Source organism: Sinocyclocheilus anshuiensis, unplaced genomic scaffold (genome assembly GCF_001515605.1).
Source record: "Sinocyclocheilus anshuiensis isolate Anshui unplaced genomic scaffold, SAMN03320099.WGS_v1.1 scaffold508, whole genome shotgun sequence".
In the NCBI taxonomy this organism is placed as follows: Eukaryota; Metazoa; Chordata; class Actinopteri; order Cypriniformes; family Cyprinidae; genus Sinocyclocheilus; species Sinocyclocheilus anshuiensis.
The window spans coordinates 1543826-1569185 of record NW_015555744.1 but is presented as its reverse complement, the minus strand read 5'-3'; the positions used below and the strand labels follow the sequence as shown (position 1 = coordinate 1569185).

Genomic DNA, 25360 nt, shown 5'->3' with positions numbered 1-25360 from the left:
TCCTTTGCTAAAGTAAGGAAACTTTGCTTCCTTTGCTCCTGTTAACAAACGTTGGTTTTCACGAGACTCACCGGTGTATGCGCAACGCTGAACTCATACATCATCAGCCCGGAGCTGCTTCTGCCATAGAATGCAAAAATCACTTTTATAAGGTGTTTGAACATAGTTGTGTGGCCGCAGTGTGTGAAAACAACCAGCCTATAATGGTAAAAATCCACCCACTCATTGTTTTATAATCCCAATAAATCATAGACAGTCTCTCCACACGAGCAGTTCCAGATTTCTCACTACTATGACGTCATACTCGGGGAAAGTCCCGCCCATTTGTGACGCTCTCTGCCCTATTAGCATATACATTACACAGCCCTGAGTGAGAAGCAGCGGTCCGCCATTACTGTTTTCTTGCTGTAGCTGCTGGAGGTACAATGTCATCGCCAAAGAGCCATTAAAAGTGTCGTGTGTTGGGATGCACCAACGAACATAGGAGTCTCCATAGACCGCTGAGGACACAGTGGTTAAATTTAATTTTCGAAGGAAATGTCCCGGAAAAAAAACGGAAAAGTCTTATACATTTGTGCTAACATTTATGCCGGACTGCCTCACAAACGAGGGTCAGTTCAGAGCTGGAGTTGTGCAAAGATTGCTTCTGAAAGAGGGATCGATACCAATTTGGAAGCAATGTGAGGTCAGTAACACGGCCACCACCAGTTAAACCGTAACACCGGTATGCCCGCGAGCATGAGCTCTTGAAGCTCCGCACTCTTCTGAAAAGGGAGGCGGGAGCACCAGCTCATTTTCATTTAAAGGGGACAAACACAAAAACAGCACGTTTTGGCTGATACCCTAAAAGTGGCAAATCATATACACCTAGGATGACTTGAGGGTGAGTAATTTATGGGCTAATTTTCATTTTTGGGTGAACTAACCCTTTAAATAAGATACTTTGTATATTTATATTACATATTTATATGAACTGTACTATTTAATTTTTTAAAAATTGCATTTTTATAATTGTCAGGCCAATTCAATTCAATTCAATTCAAGTTTATTTGTATAGCACTTTTCACGATACAAATCGTTGCAAAGCAACTTTACAGCAAATTAGGTTTCTACAGTATTTAGTAGTAGCTTATCAGTGGTGACTGTCGGTTAATAATCAAACTTATAGCAAAATTTGGTAGTTCTGTATGTTGTTGCAGGGTTGGCATCATCTGAGGTCCTCTGAGGGGTTGGCATCATCTCTTCTCAGGTGTTCTGGATCCAGACAAGCATTGTAATGTAAAGTTTGCATAAATACATACTATACATGCATGTGTGTGTGTGTATCATGCTTGAGATTAACTGAATTAACCACAAAGAAATAATCAGATGTACAGTAATCACAATTAATTTAATTATAAAAAAAAAAACAGATGCTCCACAGCCACAATCCTCAGCAACAAACAGTGGGCTTATATTTGAATAAATGACACTTGTGGACTAATCTGACCTGAAGCTTACCGTTAAGTACTCTTGACTCCAGGGAGTCTTGGGTATGGTGATTACATGGAGGTAGACAAAACTAGTCTCAAAGGGTTAGGTAAACTCAGATTGGGGTTGAACTGTCACAGCAATAGATTTAGAGGGCCACAATTTAGCTCTAAGCACAAAAAGCCCATGATGTTCCAAACCCCACTGTCGTTTGGCCAGAGGAAAACATCGAGCTCTACTCATGGGTAAGCACAGGGGAAAAATAACTGGCAAATAGAGAAAGCTTTCAAAACTCATTACTGTAAAAGGACCCACACTCCACTGGTAAAGGACTGTTTACTGAGACATGTCTTCTTCAGGGTTTACTTTATATGAGTTAAAGAGTAGATGACCCTGTCAATACCGAGGGCAGTATTACTGAGTTTATTCACTTGAAACAGACTAAATTTTAACTATGACATAATTTCATCTTTCTTCAAACATAGATGATGCTACAGTTTCTGATACCCTTGTTGCTAATTTACTTTTTTAAACATGTAATGTAAGTAGGGCTTTTTAATAGATTCATCAAGGAAAAAGCAGACTCTGCCACCTTTAGAGATAACAATAGCATGTGTGCCATAAGGACGCACAAATTAAAACCAGTCAAAGACTGTTTGGTGGCACGAAGACAGTTCACTTCCATGCTGAGACACATTTTAGAGTAACACAGACGGCAACCGAGCACAGAGTTAAATTTTGTCTCGTAGCTTTTCAGTCTGACAACATAATTCGCAGCAAAAATTTGAAGTAGGCTTTTCTGTTTATAAGGAAAAGCCTACTTTATTCAACATATTAAATCCTGCTCATGCTGCGAGCTATTCATATGTTGTTCTGGGGTTTGTCTATGCTGGTTTACTGCATGGCCTTGGTAGAGTTTTGAATCCTAGAACTAACCAATGGGATAATGAGTATGCACAGTTCTATGAAATACAGTTTAAAGGGATAGTTCACCAAAAAAATGAAAATTCTGTCGTTAATTACTCACCCTCATGTCGTTCCAAACCCATAAGACCTTCGTTCATCTTAGGAACAAAAATTAAGATATTTTTTATTATATCTGAAAGCTTTCTGACCTGGAGGAGAAGAATTGTTGACTAAAGTCGTTATTTTATTTATTTATTTTTTCGTAAAAAGTATTCTCATAGCTTTGTAAAATTATGGTTGAACCACTGATGTCACATGGACAATTTTAATGATGTCCATACTACGTTTCTAGGTCTGGGAACATTTCAGTTACATTGCTGTCTATGGAGAGTCAGATAGCTCTCGGATTTCATCAAATCTGATATATTAATTTGTGTTCCGAAGATGAACGAATGTCTTACCGGTTTGGAGCGTCATGAAGGTGAGTAATTAATGACATAATTTTCCTTTTTCCGTAAACTAACCCTTTAAGAAAAAAAAAATCTAATCAGCCACTCAAATAAAAATACCAATATATTTACATCTTCCAGTTCCACTTCTAATAGTATACCAAGATATTTAAAAAATGTGTTAAGGTGCAAAAATCCAAAAGATGGTGCTGAAAAATAAATTTTGTAGCTATAAATTTTAATTAGTAATTTGCATCAAATAAACTAGGTTATCAACATGCCACAGATCCACTGCATATTCTATTCCAAGGCACTATATGCATCCTCACTATCTGGCCTCTGGCTAGATACTAGGCTCGCTTAGTCACTAGAACATGTTCAGACCCAGTTTTGGAAGCAGGAATACTATCACAGAATGCCAGGAAACTGAGTGGGATTTTAGAATCATGCCAAAACCTCCTTGCACAATCGTATTCACTATGCTGATGGAAGATTTGTAGACAAAATCACAGCACATCTGTAGATAACAAAAAAGAAAAAAAAAACTAGGACAGGCTATTAGAGCTTCTTTTTGTCAATTATTTTGAAAACATTTCTAACAAACCTTCAAACATACTTTAACATGAGCACCTTTCAGCAAAGCATTAAAAAACTTGAATTTTGTTATTATTAAAAGGATAAAATACTGAAAAAAACAGCTTCAAAATATGAACAGACAAAATTCCATTAGCATGAATACAAGACAAACCAAACAGAGATTATCTTAATATAGGGAGATGAGAGGGTCTGTATTACTTACTATTGGAGAAAGCGTAACTGCTAACTTGGATCACGTGTGCCATAATAACCAATCACATTACAGCCTTGACGTCATTGAATTTCAGTCAGAGTTGGGCGACACTCAATCGCCGTTTACGGATACCATAGGAATGAATGGGAAGTGCCGTAAACTGAATCCCACCTGTCGCAAAAAGTCAGTGACTTCTCTTATAAAACAGCATTTTTTTTCGTGGTAAACGTGATAATCCAAAAGTATTGTTTAGTGTAAAACATGTTGAAGATTAGCAGATGGGCTGTCGATTCATTAAATGATAAGCCGTTTCCTCTAAAAAGCTGTTTATTCATTGTAGTGAAGCCTCTCTTCCATTGACATCCATAAAAAAAAAAAAACAGCCTCTGGTCTCCTTTCCCACGTACTGCCAGACCGGAAGCCATTTTCGGCTAATGGTTGCAGGCTTGCCTTCTAGTGGCTTTGAACCAAATACTTCTTTACTGGTAGTAAAAATCCTGAGCATTAAACAGAAAGACGTGAATGCATGGTGAATCTAAATGGGGACCAAAGTGTGAAAAAGTGAGTTCATTAGCAATCAGACTTTGTCTTGAGTATAGAAGACTTTCTGATAGACCCAAGGACTCTTCACATGATATGTTTTCATGTTTTTTTCTGACAGGCCCTCATCCATATTTCATCAGAGCTTCACAAGCCTTTGTTCTGTCCATTAACACCATCTTCTTCCAATTTGTTTGCCGCTCCTCCCCACTTCTAAGAGCTAAAGAAAGTATCAGCAGAGACAATGAAGAATTATGCTACGGCTTCAGTTTTACCAGATAATCTGTAAGATCCTCAAAGCATAAAAATCCACTGCAACAAGATTTAAAACCATAAAATGCTTTCTTCAATAGATGTATTGTGCTTTGTGTCTTCAAGTGTTATGTTAAAGGGGTCATATGATGCGATTTCAAGTTTTCCTTTCTCTTTGGAGTGTTACGAGCTGTTCGTGAATAGATAAGATCCCTAAAGTTGCAAAGACTAAAGTCTCAAACCCAAAGAGATATTCTTTATTAAAATTAAGACTCGTCCACACCCTCCTAAAACGCCTTGTTTAAACGCCGCCACGTCTACGTCACTGTGTGGGAAGATTTGCATAACACCGCCCAAATGTTCACGCAAAGTAAGAAGGTGTAACTATTACACCAAATACACAAAATAATGTTATTTTTTAGCAACATCATATGACCCCTTTAACTGTTTAGGAATTGAATGCCAATTAAAAATAAGAACAAAGCATCTTTATACTAATAAGAAGAAAATGAACATTATCAAAGGTCAAATACAACAATTATTGTATTTTGTGTGCCGTTTTTGCTCTTTATCAAAATATATGGCCATTTTATCTTCACGCTGCAAACAGTGAATCTGTCATTAGTGACAGACAGTGGCGGCTCGTGGGTTTTAAAATAGAGGAGGCACACTATTGGTCTGGGGATTGATTGGTTGATATACCAGAAAGGAGGCTAGCCTCCCCTACGAGGTTTCTTTTCTCAACACTCCTCAGCACTGAAAGTGAACACTCGATGGTGATTGGCTGATTTTTTTACCAACGGAGGCACGAGAGCTCAGCTCTCCCCCGGCCTCCCTCTCCCCTTCTCTATCATTTAGCGGTTGTAATTACATCAGCAGATTCGGCACATTCGCCATAGAAAAGTGGCGCTTTCCAAGTTCAGTAACATGTTATGGTATTACAGCTGTGAAATTACAAACAAAAAATACACATTCTGAGACATTAATTGAAATGAATTGTGAATTTTATTAACATTAAATCGTCCTCCTCCCATTTTCACCTCAAAATTTTGGGGAAGCTCTGCCTCCCCTGCCTCCCCCGACGAGCCGCCACTGGTGATAGAAACAAAACTGCAAAAAAAAGTCACCGCTCTGACAATGAATCAACAGAAAAACATTTATGGTGCAATTATGCTTTCTGGAGTTTGTGCAAGAAAAGTTATATATTGCCTTTAATACAATTGAGTGCTGGATGCAGTCATCACAACACTGGACAATGTAACTGCGTAGCCTTTGAAAAACGCAATAAAACTCTAAATAAAATGATCTAGACTGTTGGCTTGGCAAACATTATTTAACTGCCTTTGTTCTTAACTATGAAAGAAAGAAAAAAGTCAAATCAGCTGGCAATGGATTCATTATTTTGTAACTGTACAATATGAGCTACTAAGAAATGCAATTACTGGTGCCTTTTTCATATGAAAAGCAAATTTCATGTTGCATTTGAAAGAGACGCTGGGATGAGAATCACATTGATTGGTTGGCCTGATGCATCCCAGTTTTATTCTAACTTGTTTTAATTAGCACTATCTTAAGAAGCGTCTTACAGAGAAATTAGTTCATCTCTTTATACGACTCTAACGGCTGTTAGGCCAACAAGAACATCCCGATTTAGCCAACTGTACAGGAGCTACTTGAGGAAGCCCAATTTAGAGCCATATTTAAAGACATTACTGATCCTCACTTAGATAATAACAGAGTAGATGTGTTTAAAAGAGCTGTGCTGAATCAAAGTCAGACCTCTCACAGCTCAGCGACAAGTTTAGCTGCTCGCAATACAAGATTCACATGTGTAAGGCAGCCTATATCCTATAGCACGAGGCCATTTAACCGGACATTTTGCCCAACTGATTTATTTGTTTGTTTTTGATCACACTTACTCTACTTTTATGGAAGCTGATTTCCACCAGAATGAAACATGACAAAAAGTTTAAAATAAGAAATAAAGTCACACTGCAAGATATCAAGTCACGATTTGGGTCACTATTACAATATTTTTTTATACTTTGCTGCAGAAGGAGGCTTACAGACTTATTTATACATTCATAATTAATATATATAGTACTACTCAAAGTTTTAGGGTTGGTAAGATTTTTTTTATGTTTTTGAAAGATGTCTCTTTATGCTGACCAAGTCTGCATTTGATTGAAAATACAGTAAAAACAGTAGCATTTAAAAATTATTATAATAAATATGTATTATTTAAAATAGCTGTTTTCTGTTTTAATATTTTTAAAATGCCATATTTTCCTGTGACGCAAAGCTGAATTTTCAGCAGTCATTACTCCAGTCTTCAGTTTCATTTATTATTACTTTATTTTATTATTTTAAAAACAGTTAAGCTATATTATGTGAAAACAGTGATACATTTTTCTTGCTCTTGTGCCATTTTTTCCAGAATGTTATAGATTTGCCACTTTTGATCACTATAATGCATCTTTACTGAATAAAAGTATTTCTTTCAATAAAATCTTACTATCCCCAATTTTTTGAATGGACACATGTTCAAAAGTCTGATTTAAAAGATTACAAAAATTCTAAAACATACAAAAAAAAAATGGCAGTCAATGTCAATGATTCACTTTTTCCCCTATTTTCTGTCCTAATTTTACAGGACAATTAACATTAATTCTAAATGTATTAAACATGGTAAAATGTGTTAAACATAATAAGGTTAAACATTGATATTTCATGACAATTTGCACAGGTCTAGTTTTGTGCCAGGTTGGAGGAAAGAATCAATCAACTTCCAAGCAATACATTATGCGCATTATAGTTACATGAAACAAGAAAAGTTCACCTGTGATTATTGTCCTTTAGTCCTTAGTGTAAGAGTCCTTAGAATAAGGAGTCTCATTAGAAACAAACTCGCATGGACCATTCCAATCTTGTAGAGGAGGATCCAGGACAATGAGAGGGCGGTTTGTCCTTGAACACTGATAATATCAAGTGTAAATAAAAGCCTGCAGTCTTCGTGCTCTCCGCTATGCTGCTCATACATATGTAAGATTAGAGAACTGTGATTAGAATTGCATGGACAAAACACATAAGCCAAGGTCACACAAACAGATAGAAAGAGAGTGGGACAACAAAAAGAAATCAAATAGCATAGCGCACCAGAGAGATTACACTCAATAGGAGACACAGGCCACAGACCTCGCTTACTGCTTAAAAAACACCAGATAACTTCTGTTTGCTTTTGGTACTGCATTACTGATGTCAGTAACGGAAATGTAGAAAAGCAAGTCACCTTGAAGCATGGTGTTAGCAATCATAACAGCACAGCAATATGCTTGGATTTAACATTAAAGGGATAGTTCACCCAAAAATGAAAATTCTGTCATTAATTACTCACCCTCATGTCGTTCCAAACCCGTAAATTTCATCCGTTCATCTTCGGAACACAAATTAAGATATTTTTGATACATTTTGATGAAAAAAGTCATTATTTTTGTTTTCTTTGCGCACAAAAAGTATTCTCGTAATTTCGTAAAATTATGGTTGAATCACTGATGTCACATAAATGATTTTAACGATGTCCTTGCCACGTTTCTGGACCTTGATCATGTAAGGATCCTTGCTGTCTATGGAGGATCAGAGAGCTCTCGGCAAGCATCAAAAATATCTTAATTTGTGTTCTGAAGATGAACGAAGGTCTTACAGGTTTGGAACGACATGAGGGTGAGTTATTAATGACAGAATTTTCATTTTTGGGTGAGCTATCCCTTTAAAAAGATGTTTGCTTGGAGCTCAACAATAACATTTATCACACCTGTACTTGTGATAGTCTCACAGTCTTACATGAAAAGGTATGGAATAACCTTGAACACATAAATAGAGTGCTTTGAGGACTATAAAATGAAACCCAACGCTGGAAGTACTATTCCTGTCCATGATTGTCTTTCTGCATTATTAATGTCCTTTTTAATACAGCTGCTGTTAAACTGTTCAGTTCAAATGCCTGGATTTTCTCTCTCTCTCTCTCTCCTCCAATCTGTCTTTTACTTTCTTTCTCTTAGTCTTTGATGTTTCAGGAGTGAGGATTAAAAGCTCATTGCAGAGGAAAAATTGTGCCCTCAGCATAATTTCTAAAACCATGACCTGAGCGCTAAAGCCTCTGTAGATGTTACAGCTTCTACAGTTCAGATCCCTTCCCAATAAAATGAGCTTCGGGGCATTTTCAATGCAAACACAAATTATTTTGTTTTTAAATTAAATCGAATGCCAAAATTGTGACAAAGCCCCTCATTAGTTCAAGAAATCACATTGGAAGTTTCTTCTGAATGCCAGACAGGATTGAGTAAACTATGTTAGGATTCCAAATACAGAATTTAGTAAATGAACCATGTAAATAAAATGAAAGTTTTTGTGATTTGTATTAAGCTTTAGTTTATTGATTACAATTAGAGTGTACTTGAGACCCTTTATGTTCACGGTTTATATTACATTTCATAAATGCTGTTACTCCGTTCATCATGCAGTCTGTTTTTTTTTTTCTTTTCAAACATACTTTCTCTTTTGCTGCTGCTAAATAACTGAGCATCACGGGTGATAAGCTGCAAATAAACAGTGATTGTCCACTTCTTTTGTATATCCCATAGCACTTTTCAAAGTCTTTCATAAATACTCTAAGAAAATGCTTAATTAATAAGACAAAGACATGTGACTCTCTAAAGTGAGGGTTCAATCTAAAGTGAAATCTGAACTTTAATCACTAATGTTTTCTATGATCAACAGTCTGTGGATATTTGAGCTTACATCTGATACACTTTGGAGTTTGTCTGAGGTGAGACAGAGCACGAGAGACAAAAACTCTCTTCCACAAATCTGGGTCTCCTCTCCACAAAAATGTATGTCTTTCTACATTAGGAGCCTGTGGAGGTTTGCAAAATTTAAGCAAAAATCAGCAAAAAGATTTGAGCTTTTTAGCAGCTTTTAGTAATTTACCCAGCAGCCTCAGATGCACCAGATAGCCTTTTTCCACTGAAAAGACTAAATTAGTGATGCACCAAAACCAAAATGTAATTATTTATTTAGCCAAAAACTGAAGACAAAAATAACATTTTTGGGTAATTTAACTGTTCAGGGTGTTGTTCACAGGTGATTATTAACCAGTCGTGTCATTTCAGCAATGAGCCACCTTTCAATATTTCAGCCAAACAAAGCACACACATTGCTCTTGCCTCACTTTTGGTCATGATGAAGTATATCCACATGCTGACAGGTTTACTTGTTGTAGCTTATCCATGTTTGGTGCAGATGACAGCCAAAAACACAGTTTCTGGTTTCTGTCAATGATTAGCCCTCCAAAAATACTTCAGCCAAATCAAAAACCTTTTTTTTTTCAGCTGAATATTTTCAGTTGCATCACTAACTGAAGCACTGAGTTCTTGTGCCAGAGCGTAGCTTGATATGACAGTCAGAAGTTAGGATTCAATGCAATCAATTGACATTTGCAAACTAAATCATTTCAGATGGACAAAAAAAATAAAGTGGTCATTTGTTCAAGACCAGCAGCTTTTAGGGATCCACAGGAAGCCAATTTTTCTGGTCCCGTACTGTCTACTATTGAAATGCATGGAATGGTTGCAGATTGGGCATTGAGACAAAGAGGCTCAATATGCCTGCATCACTCAGTCCACATGGGACAATCCAGCCAGTAACACACTCAGCACAGACAAACAAAACAAACCCAGAATTAATATTTTACACTGACCAGCACACAACCTTCTTCTTGTACTCCATGCCAGCCTGGGCAAATACATTATGTTCCCATCTGGGCCTGTTCAGGTTACAGCTCTGTTGACAAGTGGCCATATAACTCACCGTTCAGTGACCACAGGGAAACACTGTAATACAGCTATGCTGCTACAGTATTCCTCATAACACAGATCAGAGGACATGCACACAGAACCTCTTATGAGTAATCGTAGAAGATGTCTAGAAAGCAGGTTAGTAGCTATATTTATTGCTACAGTATATTTACTAGTTGCCACTGTGTCCTTTAAGACACTTAACCTCTGATTGCTCCAGGGGGGTTTTCCCTATAATAGGGCTGGGAAAATAAATCGATGCATCGTGAATCGAGAAATGATTCAGCATCGATTCTGAGATTTTCCGAATGCATCGCGATTCTTTCTTGAGTTGATTCTGAGCTTAGTTTTTAACAGCAGCCAGAATCCTGCGTGTTGCCAGATGTTGAGGTTCCTGAGGTGTGCACCAACCCATTTAGAGCATCTGTAATGAGCCGATTTCATGGCTTTGTTTTGATGACGTTGACTTTGGAAAAAAACACGTTCTGAAATTTCGTAATTATCGTATATTATGGGATTTTTTATTAATTCATCCAAACTTTGACAAATTCCGTGACATTCCACGTTATACAGTAAATTCCGTTGACTTATACAGTAAATTCCGCAATTCCATCTGTGTTTTCGAGATGGTCCTCACTGCAGAACACAAGATCCAGGGGGCGAGGTTGGATCCAGATCCAACTACTCCCACTTTACATATACCTAAACCTACCCTTCTCCACCCCCTGATCCCTAAAACCACCCATCTCCACCCCCTAGATGTGGATCCAACCCCGCCCCCTGGATCTTTGTTCTGCAGTGAGGGGCTACTGGTGCTTTCCGCATCGAGGAAATCATAGGGCCATAGGCGTACCTTGTGGGAAGGTCCAAACTCCACCTCTGAGTCGCTGTCACCAATGTAGAGCGTCTGTAATGAGCCGATTTCATGGCTTTGTTTTGATGACGTTGACTTTGGAAAAAAACACGTTCTGAAATTTCGTAATTATCGTATATTATGGGATTTTTTTCGTACAGAGGTCAAAATTATCGTACAAATACGATAATTATCATACGTCTGGCAACACTGGTGCGGATAAAAACTAGATTAGAGCACCATCTGGTTTTAAAATCTAAGCTCAGAATCGATTCCAGAGGAATCGCCTTTCCGCATCTCATAGGTCATAGGGCCATAGGCGTACCTTGTGGGAAGGTCCAAACTCCACCTCTGAGTCGCTGTCACCAGAATCCTGCGTGTTGCCAGATGTTGAGGTTCCTGAGGTGTGCACCAACCCATTTAGAGCATCTGTAATGAGCCGATTTCATGGCTTTGTTTTGATGACGTTGACTTTGGAAAAAAACACGTTCTGAAATTTCGTAATTATCGTATATTATGGGATTTTTTTCGTACAGAGGTCAAAATTATCGTACAAATACGATAATTATCATACGTCTGGCAACACTGGTGCGGATAAAAACTAGATTAGAGCACCATCTGGTTTTAAAATCTAAGCTCAGAATCGATTCCAGAGGAATCGCGATGCATTCTGAAAATCTCAGAATCGATCCACGAATCGATTCTGCATCGATTTATCGTCCCAGCCCTGCCCTATAAGTACATTTTGGATAGTAACTTCTAAAATGAGAAACATCAAACAAACAAAAGGGCAGGGAGAGATTTGTACGTACAAGCACCTCAAGGTCTCACCTCATAATGTGCCACTCTCTGTGAATCTGAGATGAGCTGAGCGCTGCACACTTTGCAGTAACTGTCTGTGAAAAGGCCTTGATCCACCTCTGTTGACTTCATCTAAAACAACAAAAAAAAACATTATTATATTTCAGCACTTTATTATACACTTCCTTCACTAAACACTGTGAATTTGAAAATGACAGAAGTCGAAACCACTGCACGTACTGCACTGCTATTTTAGACGTACTTTTGGGAAAAACAGTGTCATGAAAACATTATTCATTTGAATTATTCATGAAGACGTTGTTTCTGTCACTTTAATTATTTCAGCATGCGTCACACATATTAAAACACCGAACCAGCATGAGGACATGACATGCACTCCCAGAACGGCTTATACACAGACTGCAGGGGTTTTAGAGCAACAGATAAAACCTTCATATGACCTTCATGTGATGAAAAATAACAATGAATACATTTAAATGGCAATTCACTGCAAAACACAAAAATAAAATACATGTTCATAAAGTAAACTTTAAATACCATGTGCTTTGTGGATGATAAGTGAACAAGTCAAGGGCCTAAAATTCCCATATTAGTTATTTGATAGTTGCAGCCAGATACATGTGGAGAGAAAAAGTAATAAAGAGATAAAGGAACAGTAGGAAACATTTTGCAATAACTACAAATGCTCTCAGATTATAAATTTTACTTTCGGCAAATGCTAAGCTTTACTTAGATTGAAATTTTTGAGCGATTTATTTGTGTGTGTCCTGGGTAATGAAAGAACTGATCACTTTGTAGTTGCCCTTTGCACTCTCTGCCTCATAGACCAATTAGAATGTCTTTATTACTGCCAATTACTAACAGCTGCACTGATGTGGAGACGAGATTAAAAGCCTACAGACTGTGTTTGAAAGCAGCTGCCATGCTGCACAATTGATTATTGATAGACAGCGGATTTGTATGAAGGCACTTCCTAAGGAAACTGGTCTCGGGTCAAAGAGAGGTGTAATACCTGGAGAGAGCTGTCTGTTAGCATCTCTATTCATCTTAACAGCACATGTGGAAGGATACAGCATGCTTGCTGCCATCTTTGCTCAAGGGCACACATTTACGCTTGCACACGTCTTCCCATGCACACAGGATGGTGGGATATATATCTATGCTGGCATTAAAAAATGACCAGGCAACAGTGAATACATTGGATTCAGACATGCTTTGATGCCTTTCGATCTCAATATACTGTCTGCAAAGGAAGCATTCTTTAGGTTGCGGACAAGCAAAAGTTTGAAGAAACTGCTGGTGGATTGAGCAGCTGGCATCTATGATGTGTTTCCCTAATTCTTTTTTTTATATATATTTTATCTTTTTGTTTTCTTTCTGTCTGCTTTATCACACAGACCCCTGCAAGAATGCAAACTATTTGTTTGAAACTTCTTGCTCGATAGTGTGATATCATGATACTTTTAAAGTTATTTTGATGTTTTTGCTGTTGTACTTGAATGCTTAAAAATTAATTAGACCAGGAGCCTTGTGGTAAAATTTAGTTCCAACTGAATTTGTAATTTAACCGAACACCAAAACTTTGATTGGCTAGTTTGAGTGTTTTAAAGTCCCTGTAAGACAAGCCAGTTCACCTGATGGCTATTTTGGTAATGATCTCAGGCAGCTACTTTTTATGTAACCGATAAGACATACAAAATACAGCTGCTTGATCTAATTGAAGTCGAGATAAACAGAAGTAGCAACAGACCTTTTCTTCCGTGTTGTGAGTGAAAGAAATGATCGAAAGAGTAAAAGAGTAAAAGATTTATCTATTAGTTGTTGATTAGATGGAGGCAGACATGAATGCAGTTGATTATAAGAAAGGTACAGGGTTTAAGCAGACTAAATGAAAGTCCGCCATACTTTAGTCTTGTTTCACCAGAAGATCAAGGTATGATATTTTGATTAAAAATTGCAGGGTTCAAAACAAATGTTTTAAAAAAATGGAAAATGCATGGATGAATAATTCATAATTAGAGCAATAACATGCATTTAAAAAGATGGTTGAATTTTCATGCCAGCAGATTAAGACACTGGGATTTTCACATTTTGAGCATGGCCTGATTTGCAAATGCTAATGACTGCAACTTCTCGAAGACAGAATAAATAAATATACTCAATAGTTTCCAAATAGAGTCGGTTTGTTGCGCTAAATTCATGCATACATAGATATCACACTACTACCATATTCAAGCTATTCAAATAAAATTATTATAATCTTTCATTCAGTAGCTCAAATCTATCCCAGGCTGTTGCTAATCTAGATATTTTCTAAATCTTCATCAGATTTAGAGCTCAGGTAAATCTTCAATAGTGCTCAGTTGCGCTTTCAAATGTTTTTAATTTCAGATTCTGACACTCTGATCTCATACTTTGCGGGGCATGTGGAAAGTACTTTGTTGTTGTAAATTGTGATGCATCTGCAAAACCATACACCAAGGATACTGTGCATGGTTTTTCAACTTAATTTTGTTTGTGGCCCATCGTCAGAGAAAAGGCAACCTTCTCCAACAAAGGACTGTAGACGTGCTGAATTCCAGCAGCATAAGTTTGCAGAGATGAAGATAAAAAACCTATAAAAGATAACCAGAGCTGCTGCAGAATAGGGGAGGAATGGACAGGGAATGAAAAGAGAAGAAGTCGAAAGAGGGTGTGGGGAGAGGAGCTCACTCTCCCTCTCTGAGGAAACCGTGCATAAATTCAGCAGAACAAAATAGACAAAATGCCATCACTGGAGCCCAAGCTTCATCGCTCTCATGAACACATACATACACACACCGCACACATCTAAAAAACAATTGCATTATTAATCAGTCTGAGGCCTGCTTAGAGAGAGGAAAGGGGCTGACAGAGTTGAAGAGTTTTCCCCCTTACTTATTTGCCATGTGAATGTGATTAAAAGGCAAAATAATACAAATTTACCCTATTTCCTTTCTTAATTAAATGTCTCTGGCTTTAGTGTGCACAGTTTATCAGTGCGTGTTATTCAAAAGATTTTTTCATAATCTTTAATCAAAAACCTTCTTTGCCTCAGCTGCTGTCACACAACATGGATCACAGAACAAAATGCAAAAAGCACTATACAAATAAAAATAACTTGACTCGAACTCCTCTGCTGATAAAAACAAGGAAGTCTACAACAGATTTTCAGACTGCCAAGGACCTTCAAACTTGCATGGAAAGCTTTAATGGGAAGTTCAGATTTTTTTTTGTTGTAAAAATGTAGTACAACTCTTTCCAACATTAAACTATTTCTTGAGCACCAAATCAATGAGTGCTGATTATAAGAATATTGGTAACACTTTAGTATAGGGACTAGGGATGCACCGAAATGAAAATTCTTGGCCGAAGCCGAACAAAATGAAACACTGGGCGAAGGCCGGATACCGAACACGGTTTTTCACGTTTTTTCCCCCATTTTGCCAATTTTTTCACCATTGCATAAATTAAATAGCTAAAATGTGCTTTTTACTGTTTTGTCTTGCTTTTCAAAGAAAAAAATCATTTACAAAACAACAATTTACATTTTTTTACTTAACACTGAACATTTTTTAGCATTCTAGCAGACATTATACCAATATAACACAACTTAACTTAAAATTAATAAGTTAGTAAAATAATATTTTTTGGCCATTTTTTAGACCCCCTTCTTGAATCAGGCATGTATTTTTGACTTACAAATAAATGCAGCCTTGCTGAGCAGAAGAGACTTCTTTTAAAACATTAGAAAATATTATAGTTCCTAGTCTGAACACTATGTGTAAATGTTACAATAAATGTTTTAATAGAGCTGTTGTAACTATTATTTTCATTATTATTTTCGTTTTTTCTTTTATTTTACAGAGCAACAGTAAAATTACAATAATAACATTTATTAATGTTGACGGAGTTCTTGCTTTTTCTCAACTTTTATTTTGGCAGAAACGCGCAGGAAGACCTCAGTGCTTCTTTTTGTTGACAAATTATTCTCATTACGAATTTGGGAAGACGTTTGTTGCACGTATCGCATTGTCACATGCCTTGTAAAAATTCATAAAAATGTTACTGAGCAGCTGACGAGTAACACAGTTTCAGCGCAGATTCCCTCGCGCTTTGGACTTTGAACCCTACCGCCGCGAGCTCGTGCAGCGCTGTTTGAACACATGCAATTCCTGCGTGTATTAGAAAACATAACATTCTGCAGTTTATTTAATTGTTTAAGGGCATTTCGCAATTTTAATCATCATACAGTAAACCAGCAACAACCACCCTTCCTCTTCTCATCGAAGACATGCAATGCAGTACTAAACAGTCTCTCGCTGTCGGTGCTTGTAATGATTTTTGATTTATTCTGCATGACGATATTCTACATCTCTAATCCTACCCAATACCTAAATGAGTTTGAGGCAAAAGTCGTAGTTAATGGTTTGTTAATGGCGAGAATTGCACTTTATTTCATACTTAAAATAAAGTGTGACCAGAATGTTATTAAAAAACATTATAACAACAATAATATATATTTAATATACATTGAACAGTAGTGTATGTTTTATTAAATTTTCCACTGAACTGTATTTGTTAATACTTTTCCATGTAGTCCAAATCATCATCTAAACAAGACTATGCAAAGCCGAGTGAACAGATACCGTCCAATCACTCAAACTCCCAAGCCACACACGACTGCATTGAGTCTAAGAAGACGAAATATCATTTGGAGAAATACTGTGCATGTGTGTCCAAAGTGAGGAGCATGCATGTGGGCTGCAGCAGGAAGTGCAGAGAGGGCAGTGCAGTGGGCGGCCCTGACAAATGTTCTGGCTGTCAAAGGTGTGCTGTAATCAGTGAGGGGAGGTACTGAGGTGGACGCCAGCTGCTTCAAGGTCTTCTACTGTCACTTCAGCTGAAGAAAGTCCAGACACTGCAAAAACACTTTCAGATCTCACTCACTCTTTAAAACTGCAGGAAATACCTGTCGCTCCGCTCATAATCTCCATTCCAGCTTGGTGCTTTGGATTCTTTGACCTCGACCCTAAGGCCAAAAAGTGATATTCAAAACAACAGCACACTTATTCATGAGTACATTGCATTTGGCTATTTTTCCAGTGATTTAAAATAGGCTCAAACGGATGCAACCAAACACAGCAGCATATTAACCAAGTCAGTACGTTTCCAATCCCTGCTGGTGCTTTAACAGGCATGCAAACACATCAGTGCTGGTTGCTGAGTAATGTCCTCATGTCCTACTTGAGCTCATTAGCATTCTGAGGCAACACATCCCAATGCACAGAGAAAAGCAACTGGAATCACAGGGAGAGTGTCTATGTGTCCTCTATACTAATAAGAAGAATTACCATAGGCAGCAGGTAGCCGTGGAAAAAGAACTTTTATGGTTTTGTATTAGATTGTCCTAATGCAAAAAAAATAAAAACCAAAGTGAAATGAACAATGATATAGTTATCAATGAGTGTGCTGCAATCATACATTGTGAGTACGAGACTGTATTTTAATGAACTGATGCATGAGGAGTCTTGAGCAGGATGATATTCATTAAATTACAGCAACTCCAAACTGCTGTTTTGTTTGTCAAAACTGACTGATTGTCAATTGGTTTTAACACCATAATAATTTAATTGTTTGAATGACTATTACCAATATTGACTAACTATATACAGTATAGTATACATGCTACCATTGAAAAGTTTAGGGTTGGTAAAATGTTTAAAATCTTATGCTCACAAAGGTTGTATTTGATCAAAAATGCAGTAAAACAGTAATATTGTGAAATAATAAAATTACTGTTTTTTTTTTTATATATAATTTAAAATGTAATTTATTTCTGTAATGGCACAGCTGAATTTTCAGCAGCCATTACTCCAATTCAGTGTCACATGATCCTTGAAAATGTTTAAATATTCAATTTGTATGAATTTTTAAAATGTAATCAAATTTTCACCTAAATTATTACTTGTTTATACAAGCTTTTTTCTTTTCATCTAAACTCGATAACATTAGTTAAAAGATAAACTCTAAACAGAAGCATACATACTCAACTGAAAATTGGGACAAAATTAAGACAAAAGCTTATAGCAAAGTGTAAAGACAAAATATTCATGAAAGCACAGCGATAAAATGGGATGTACATCTCTCAGGAGTGTTACTGAACTCCAGTTTATCATGATCATTTCAAGAGCAGACAGAAACACAAGATCACTATAAAGCTGGATTTAAAAAAGTATAATGTCAAAACCATGTTTTATATAACTTGGTGACACTTTGCAAAAGTTAAGTTCAGAATCAACATCCCTTAAGTAGGTCTATAAGCAGCCAAAAGCAAACAAAACTTCAGGGTAAAAAACAAGATTTGTTCCCCTCTGCCTAAACAAAATAAAACATCCTGAGTAGCTCCTCATACTGCGTAAACAGGACTGACAGAAGAAGATATGTCTCAACAAAATAAGATAAATAATGTAAAAGAAAGAAAAGAGAGCCTTGCACTGCTCAGCATCTGCCTGTTCTCATCTGCTAATCTTTCTAATGTTGTGTTGTATTCACACAGTTGTTTAGCCTCCCTGACAGGGCTTTGAAACTACCCTTGGAGTGCTTATGGATAATTCAGAACCTGTGTACAATATGTGCCAAGGTAAATAATGAGAGGAAAATTATGCTATTTGACTTCTCACCAACTCCACGAACAGCTTCATAAGCCAAATGCTGGGTGGGACGGGTCCACTCCTGACCCCCGATGGTTTACAAAATAAAGCGACAGAGGAGATTCTTTTACACAGCAGATGTTTCGATGCACAAGAACAAAGTATCTCTCTTTGCCAGACTTATGAATTTTGGATGCATCATGGACATGGGCTGTTATGTGGACATAGTACAAAATGCTTTTTCCACCATCCTACAGAAGAAGACAATGGTGTTATGTGTCCAGGGGATGGGGAAAACATCTGCTGTCATGTGCAGAGGAGCAGTGATAGAATTTACTGTAGCGTGATGAAGGGATGCGACCTGTTCCTGACAGCAGATAATACATTTGTCACGGTGGGTGATTATCATGGGGTAAATTAAGACGGCTTTATGTAATAATGTGGCCATGCTACAATAACCCAGCATCTAACTCATTTACATGCGGTGTTGGTTGGTGAGCTAGACCTGTTTGCAATTAACTTACAATTAGGGCTGCAACTAACGATTATTTTTTTGATTAATCGATAAAAAAAAAACAGCTTGCATTCTTGCTGGCATTGTTTATGTACTTTTTGACTGTAATTGGGTATATGAAAAAAACACTATAAAGCTCTCTGCCTTTCTATCATAGATAACAGCAATAATTATATTATAGCATTAGAAATAGCCTACTACTGTTACTAAAGAGCTTACACATATTGGAGGACTAACCAATACAGAAAGCTAAAAAATGATTTTACTGTACTGTTAGTTTAGAGCAGCAGTGGCACAAACCATAATTTGTTAAAAACCTTACATAAATTTGTTTTAATAAATTTGTTAAGCATTGTATATAGTGAATATAGTTTAAATCTCTGCATTAAAAATTAAAATAATGATAAAGATGATAAAGACGAATAAAATCACAAACTCAGTTGCAAAAAAAAACACAAACTCAGTAACCAATAGGTAAGAGCAATGTTCTGCAGGAACACACGTTCACTTTGATCACAGTCACGTCTTACTGTCATTTCTTTATCCTGTAAAAGGCGGTTATGAAGCTTCTGATATTTATATTCAGACAATTACACGCTGTTATCTCTTTACAGTTCCTACTCTCATAATATAGTTTAAATCTCTGCATTAAAAATTAAAATAATAAAGATGAATAAAATCACAAACTCAGTTGTAACCAATAGGCAAGAGTAATGTTCTGCAGGAACACATTCACTTTGATCACAGTCACATCTTCCTGTCATTTCTTTATCCTGTAATAGGCGGTTATGAAGCATCTGATATTTATATTCAGACAATTACACGCTGTTATCCCCTTACAGTTCCTACTCCCATAAAATACTCGCAATGCATGTTGACCTTTAAACCTTAATTTAACTTTCAACAACAGATATTTCAGCACAATTAATGTTTTTGTGCTGATTATTAATTGTCTCTCTTTTCCGTCTGTCTGACGCGCGTGCACGCGCCCGCCGCTCATTCAGTAAAGATTCAAACTTAACACGGACTGTCAGGAGGGACCTTTATGCAAAAATGGAAATGCTCGCATGAATTTGTGACATTTATACATAAGGATATGACCGTAAACTGAAAGTTTTTGCGCTGAGGACGCACACGCATCATCTGCCAAAGCACCTGACAGGGCAAGCCATTACGCTGATGCTTCAGCTTAAAGGGGTCATATGATGCCCATTTTCCACAAGTTGATATGATTTGGTAGGGTCTTAAAAAAAAAACACCGGGTGGATTTTTATCATTATAGGGTGGCTGTGTACACACACTGCCAACACACCTTTCAGTTCAAACAACTTGTAAAAGTGCATGTAGCATCCTATGACCCCTTTAAAGCTTAAATAAAGAATTCTCATGTTTTGGGCAGCTTGGATCATGTAACTCTCCCGCAGCATTTCATTCTGTTTCCTCCACTATTTTTAGATGCATTTTGTCCATAGAAACGCGTAATTCAGCCCTGTAATTAGACGCAACCGGCTGAAGTTGGACGTGCACTGTGGGTAGACCCGACTAATCGATAATGAGAATCGTTGTCGATGATTTTCATAATCGATAATTATCGATTTTATCGATTAGTTGTTGCAGCCCTACTTACAATAGAACCGATTACATATCTGACATTTTAAGCACATCTTAAAACAACACAAAACATAATTACTGATTCACTTAAAGGATTAATATGTATCTACTTATTTCCCTCCTCACCTTTGCAATTTTTCTACTGCTTCAATGTCAGTTCATTTCTCAAAGCAAAAACATTGCTCATTGCTTCTTTCCTGTGGCCAGCTGAAGGTCAAACATCATTATCCTGTTCTATTGCTTTAATTGGAAGTCGTGCAACATTCAGATGGGCCTCATGTGAGCAAAAAAACAAAACCAGAGAGACAGAAGGTGTGTGACCCTTAGGGGGCCTGTGGCAATGCTGCAGGGGATCTGCCAATTATCTCTAATTACTTTCTATGGGGGAAAAGAGTAAATAATAGTACAAGAAAATAATTATCAGACTTATTGTATCGGCCAGAATTTGAATATCCTTGCATCTCTACTATACACTTGGGCAGTGATTTTCAACCAGCAGGCTGGGGCCCACTAGGGGGCTTCAAGATTACTTGGAAATTATTCAAAATTATGTAGGCATTGAATATCATTGAAGATTGAGATCCACTACACTAAGGGTTCATTTGACTGTACTGAATTTCACAAACAGTTACAAAGACATGCCAAGTAACATTTTAAATTAAACATAAAAATTGTAAGAATATAATATAACTGAAATAATATTTTCTTGTAAATCATACTCCAATCATTTTTGTTTTACAACTGCACAAAAGCAGCATTTTTTAGTCTAGCAAACTAGCAAACAATTATGCACTCAAACTGGACAAAAAAAATCATTTTTGCAATAAATTGTTTTATCATACAACAGTGTACCCTGAATCTTTATCCAGTTTCCAAGACATAATATGGAAACACCATTCCAATGCTGTAATGTAACTTTAATATAAGAGTACACACCTCTTTCACACCTGAACTATGAGTCAGCCTAGCCCAAAGCAAAGCAAAATGTGACTTTTTGATTTAATTCTGCACAAATCATGTTTTGCAATGTTTACTTGTTCGTTGGAAAACAGTTCAGAACATGTACTGCAAGGTTCTCTAACCGGCAATGCATTCACTGGGTGTAAGGACGAAAATCGACCTTGAACACCGCCATTGGTTATGCACTGTGCCATTTCATTTAGAGCTACCTTTTTTGCACCTTTAATATCTGCAGGGTGCTTTCAATGCCAGCTAAGAATATACACCCTCAGTGTGAAACCACATGACAAACGTGTCTTACTCATACTATAATAGGGCTTTTTATCTGGACCATGTATTATAAATTCGATTAAATTAGAAAACTCATTTTCTTCATCATACTAGAAACCCATGGACTGCAACAACATCTGATAAAATGAAGGAAAGGTTCATATAAAGGACACCTTCCTCACTCCTTCAAAGCTAATAACCATTACTTCCGATAAACAATATAATAAAATTTGATATAAGCGGTATGTTTAGACAAACAACTGAATTTTTCTACCTATTTTATAAAATAGATGACTAGACAACACCATATTTTCAATAAATACGAACATGTCTGGAATTAATTTTAATCAGCATATGTATTCATGGTGCATTGAGGATAGCTAGTATTGCTATAAATATTGCTGGGAGTCTAAACCTCAGCTTTGCTACTTAATGCCTGTGAGCAGAAATGGAGATGGATTGTGAAAGATAATATCATATCATATCCCTGGGCTTTGGCAAGGCATTTTCCTCTCCATAAGCTTCTCCATAAGTGTGGGCTTTGTCCCTCCCAATGGAAAAACGGTATTGGAGAGGCAATGGGCTGTCACTTCTGCCTCAGAAGTCCTGGGAGACGAATTAGGTTGCTCTGATTATGGAGACAGAAGATTCTTCTTCTCTTTTCATGTTAGAATATAACTTTTTTAAAGGTACATCTCAAAGAGTTCAACTGCTCGTTATTACAAATTATATATGCTAAGATTTACATCATAATCTAAACAACGGCTCTTTTGAAATCTCAATTATTCAGATTTTATCACAAATTCTGATGTTAATAAGGCTCTCCATTGCTGTGGATAGGACAGTCCACAAAGATGAACCTCAACAGAATGTGCAACTGTAAGTATGGCAGGCTTTGCACAGGAGTCTTGAAAAAAAAGGTCCAACCAGAGGTAATTCTGAGGTGATTCTACACTAACAGAGCCACCTAGTGGTGCATGGATGATTTTCTCTGTAAACAAACCAACCACCCACCGCTGTGCAATTTTCATTGCCCCTAATACTGAGAAAATGGCTTGATTTTAAAAACTTTGCATGAGGCAGGGAGGCTCACGTGTGAATGCTGACGGGAAATAATGTTCAAATGAGCAAACTTTGAAGTTGTTCTACTCCCTTATCACTGAAAACCACACTACAGCGGGACGGTTCGGACTATGATGCATCTATCTATAATGAATGAATGCAATAAGAGTGATGCTGTTATATCTGGCATTCCTCTCCCCTTATACTGTTTTCCACTGGCTAGCTGGCAGGCAGAGACTGCTAATTCGTAAACATGCCATAATAACAAAAATTAAAGATGAGCCTCTTTTCTCTGCACAGAAAAAGAGTGTCAAGAAAACATCAATAATTCACATCTTACTCTCTCTCTCTGCTCTCTCCTTACAACTGTTTATTAGCCCAGCTTGTTAGACAGTACACTAATGAATGGCTAAAAATGAAAACTTATCATGTATTTCTCATCTCTAATCCTAAATGATAATTATAGAATTTAATACAGACAAATAGACAAGTTCAAACTAAAGGAATTAGATTTGGCTCTTCAGTAACTACAGCAAATGTCATGTGTAGCGGACAAAGTACATATCCAGGGTTAAAGAAAAGGTAAGCCACTTATGAAAAAGACATCTGCTTTTGTGTCACGTATTTGCACTCCAAGGAATATGAAAGAGAATATTAATGCTACCATTGTTCCGCACAAAGATGATCTAAGCAGCACCTGGAGGAGAAGCTTTAAAGGGACAGTCTCATTTCAAAGGCTTAATGTACAAAACAAATGGATAAATACTTATATAAGAAAATGCTTAATGCATTATTTAAGTTAATAACAATGACTAGAAAAATAAAACAAACACCAATGGTTGTTCTTCAGTTCCTCAAAGCAAGTCAAGTCACATTTATTTATATGATGCATTATATACACACTCTTTCAAAGCAGCCTTATAGTAATGAACAGGAAAATAACTGTTAATATTGTTAAAACTGTTAATAAAATATTATGAAAAAAACATGCATTAAAATAACTTAAGATTACTTATGTGGGCAATAGTGCTTTTACGGAGTGTCTACTAAACTTACAAAGACTGTAAGAATGAAAAAGTTTATAAAACATTCTGCTTCTTTTCTTTATTTATTCAATGTACAGTACAGAACAACCTGTACCCTACATGTAAAGAAAACCTGCTTAAGTAAGATCATTCAATCAACAAGGATTCTGAAAATGAATAATAGCCTATATGCACAAAACTAAACTAATTTGCTTTGCAGAATTGTTTTAACATGTCTCCTAGTACATAAGACTGCAAATTGTATAAGTCTAAATCAATTGTTCGTTCTCTTGGCTAGATAAAGGACAGGTAATAATCCCACAATTGCCCAAGGCACTACATTAAATCCTCATATATTCAAGAGTTGACACTACTACAATCAAACTGTCTCGGTAAATTACACAGATCACAACAGGTGAAAACGAAGATTGCACTTGACTGAAAACTGACACTGTCCGCATCGACGGGGTTCTCAGGACTGTACAGTGATACATAATTGATCGTTTGCAGTAAATGAAACAGCTGTGAGATTGACGAAACCGAGAGCAATCTGTCAACACTGCCTCGTGCCACAGAAATGTACCTTTTTGGGGTCATCACTGCTTAAGCTTAAGAAAGTGATACTGATGAGGTCTCTCAAATTAAACGCCAGGTATGATACTATGAAGTGTATTTACTGTTCCTGTGTCCCTTATCATGTAAACATCACAGCACGCAACACATTCATCGAATTCGCGCTACAACTGGCTTTCGTGCGTCACAGCGTCAAGAAATCAGAGAAAGTGTAACGCCGCCAATTCATTTTAGAGTACGAGGTATCCGGTCTACTAATGTTGTTAGTGTGTTTAACAAGTATCTCCAACAGTATCGAGAGAAGGGTTAGTTTGGAGCCGCGCGTATCACCGCTAAACAAACTAGCACAGACTTTGACTTCGTTTTTATAAACATACCTGTAACTCTAAGCTGTAGTCCTCGTATAAGTGTGACGGGTATACGGTCAGATGGTGTTGCACTTGGAGAGAGAAAGTGTAATCCATTGACTGTATGATGTGGGCGCGTGTGTAGAATAGAGGATGCTCGTGTACAGCTGCCTGCGGTCCTTTAGTTCAATTGCAGAGCGTTCTCCGCCCCGCCGTCCTCCATTGGCTGGAGTAGTTTTTTTTTCTGCAGTAGTGGCTTTACAAGCTGGGATTTATAACAAGACACTAGTGCACAAATGAGAAAGATCAGAGATAAGATGAATGATGAATGTCAATTAAGTCAGCAGATGTATTTTGTTGCTATTATGCTTTTAAGTAAATACTAGTCACTTA

The 25360-nt window shown here is 37.0% G+C and overlaps 1 protein-coding gene across 2 annotated transcripts in view; it reads right to left on the bottom strand.

The window, feature by feature from the left end:
* LOC107673374 (zinc finger matrin-type protein 4-like) overlaps positions 1-25131 on the bottom strand; it is a 62443-nt gene extending 37312 nt beyond the window's left edge. For both annotated transcript variants that reach the window (XM_016466927.1, XM_016466926.1), the window contains exons 1-2: positions 24998-25131; positions 11944-12045 (exon numbers count right to left, since the gene is read on the bottom strand). In XM_016466927.1, coding sequence (XP_016322413.1) covers positions 11944-12045; positions 24998-25084 — 189 coding nt within the window. In that variant the 5' untranslated portion in view covers positions 25085-25131. The remainder of the gene's footprint in view (positions 1-11943; positions 12046-24997) is intronic.
* Positions 25132-25360: the final 229 nt, after the last annotated feature.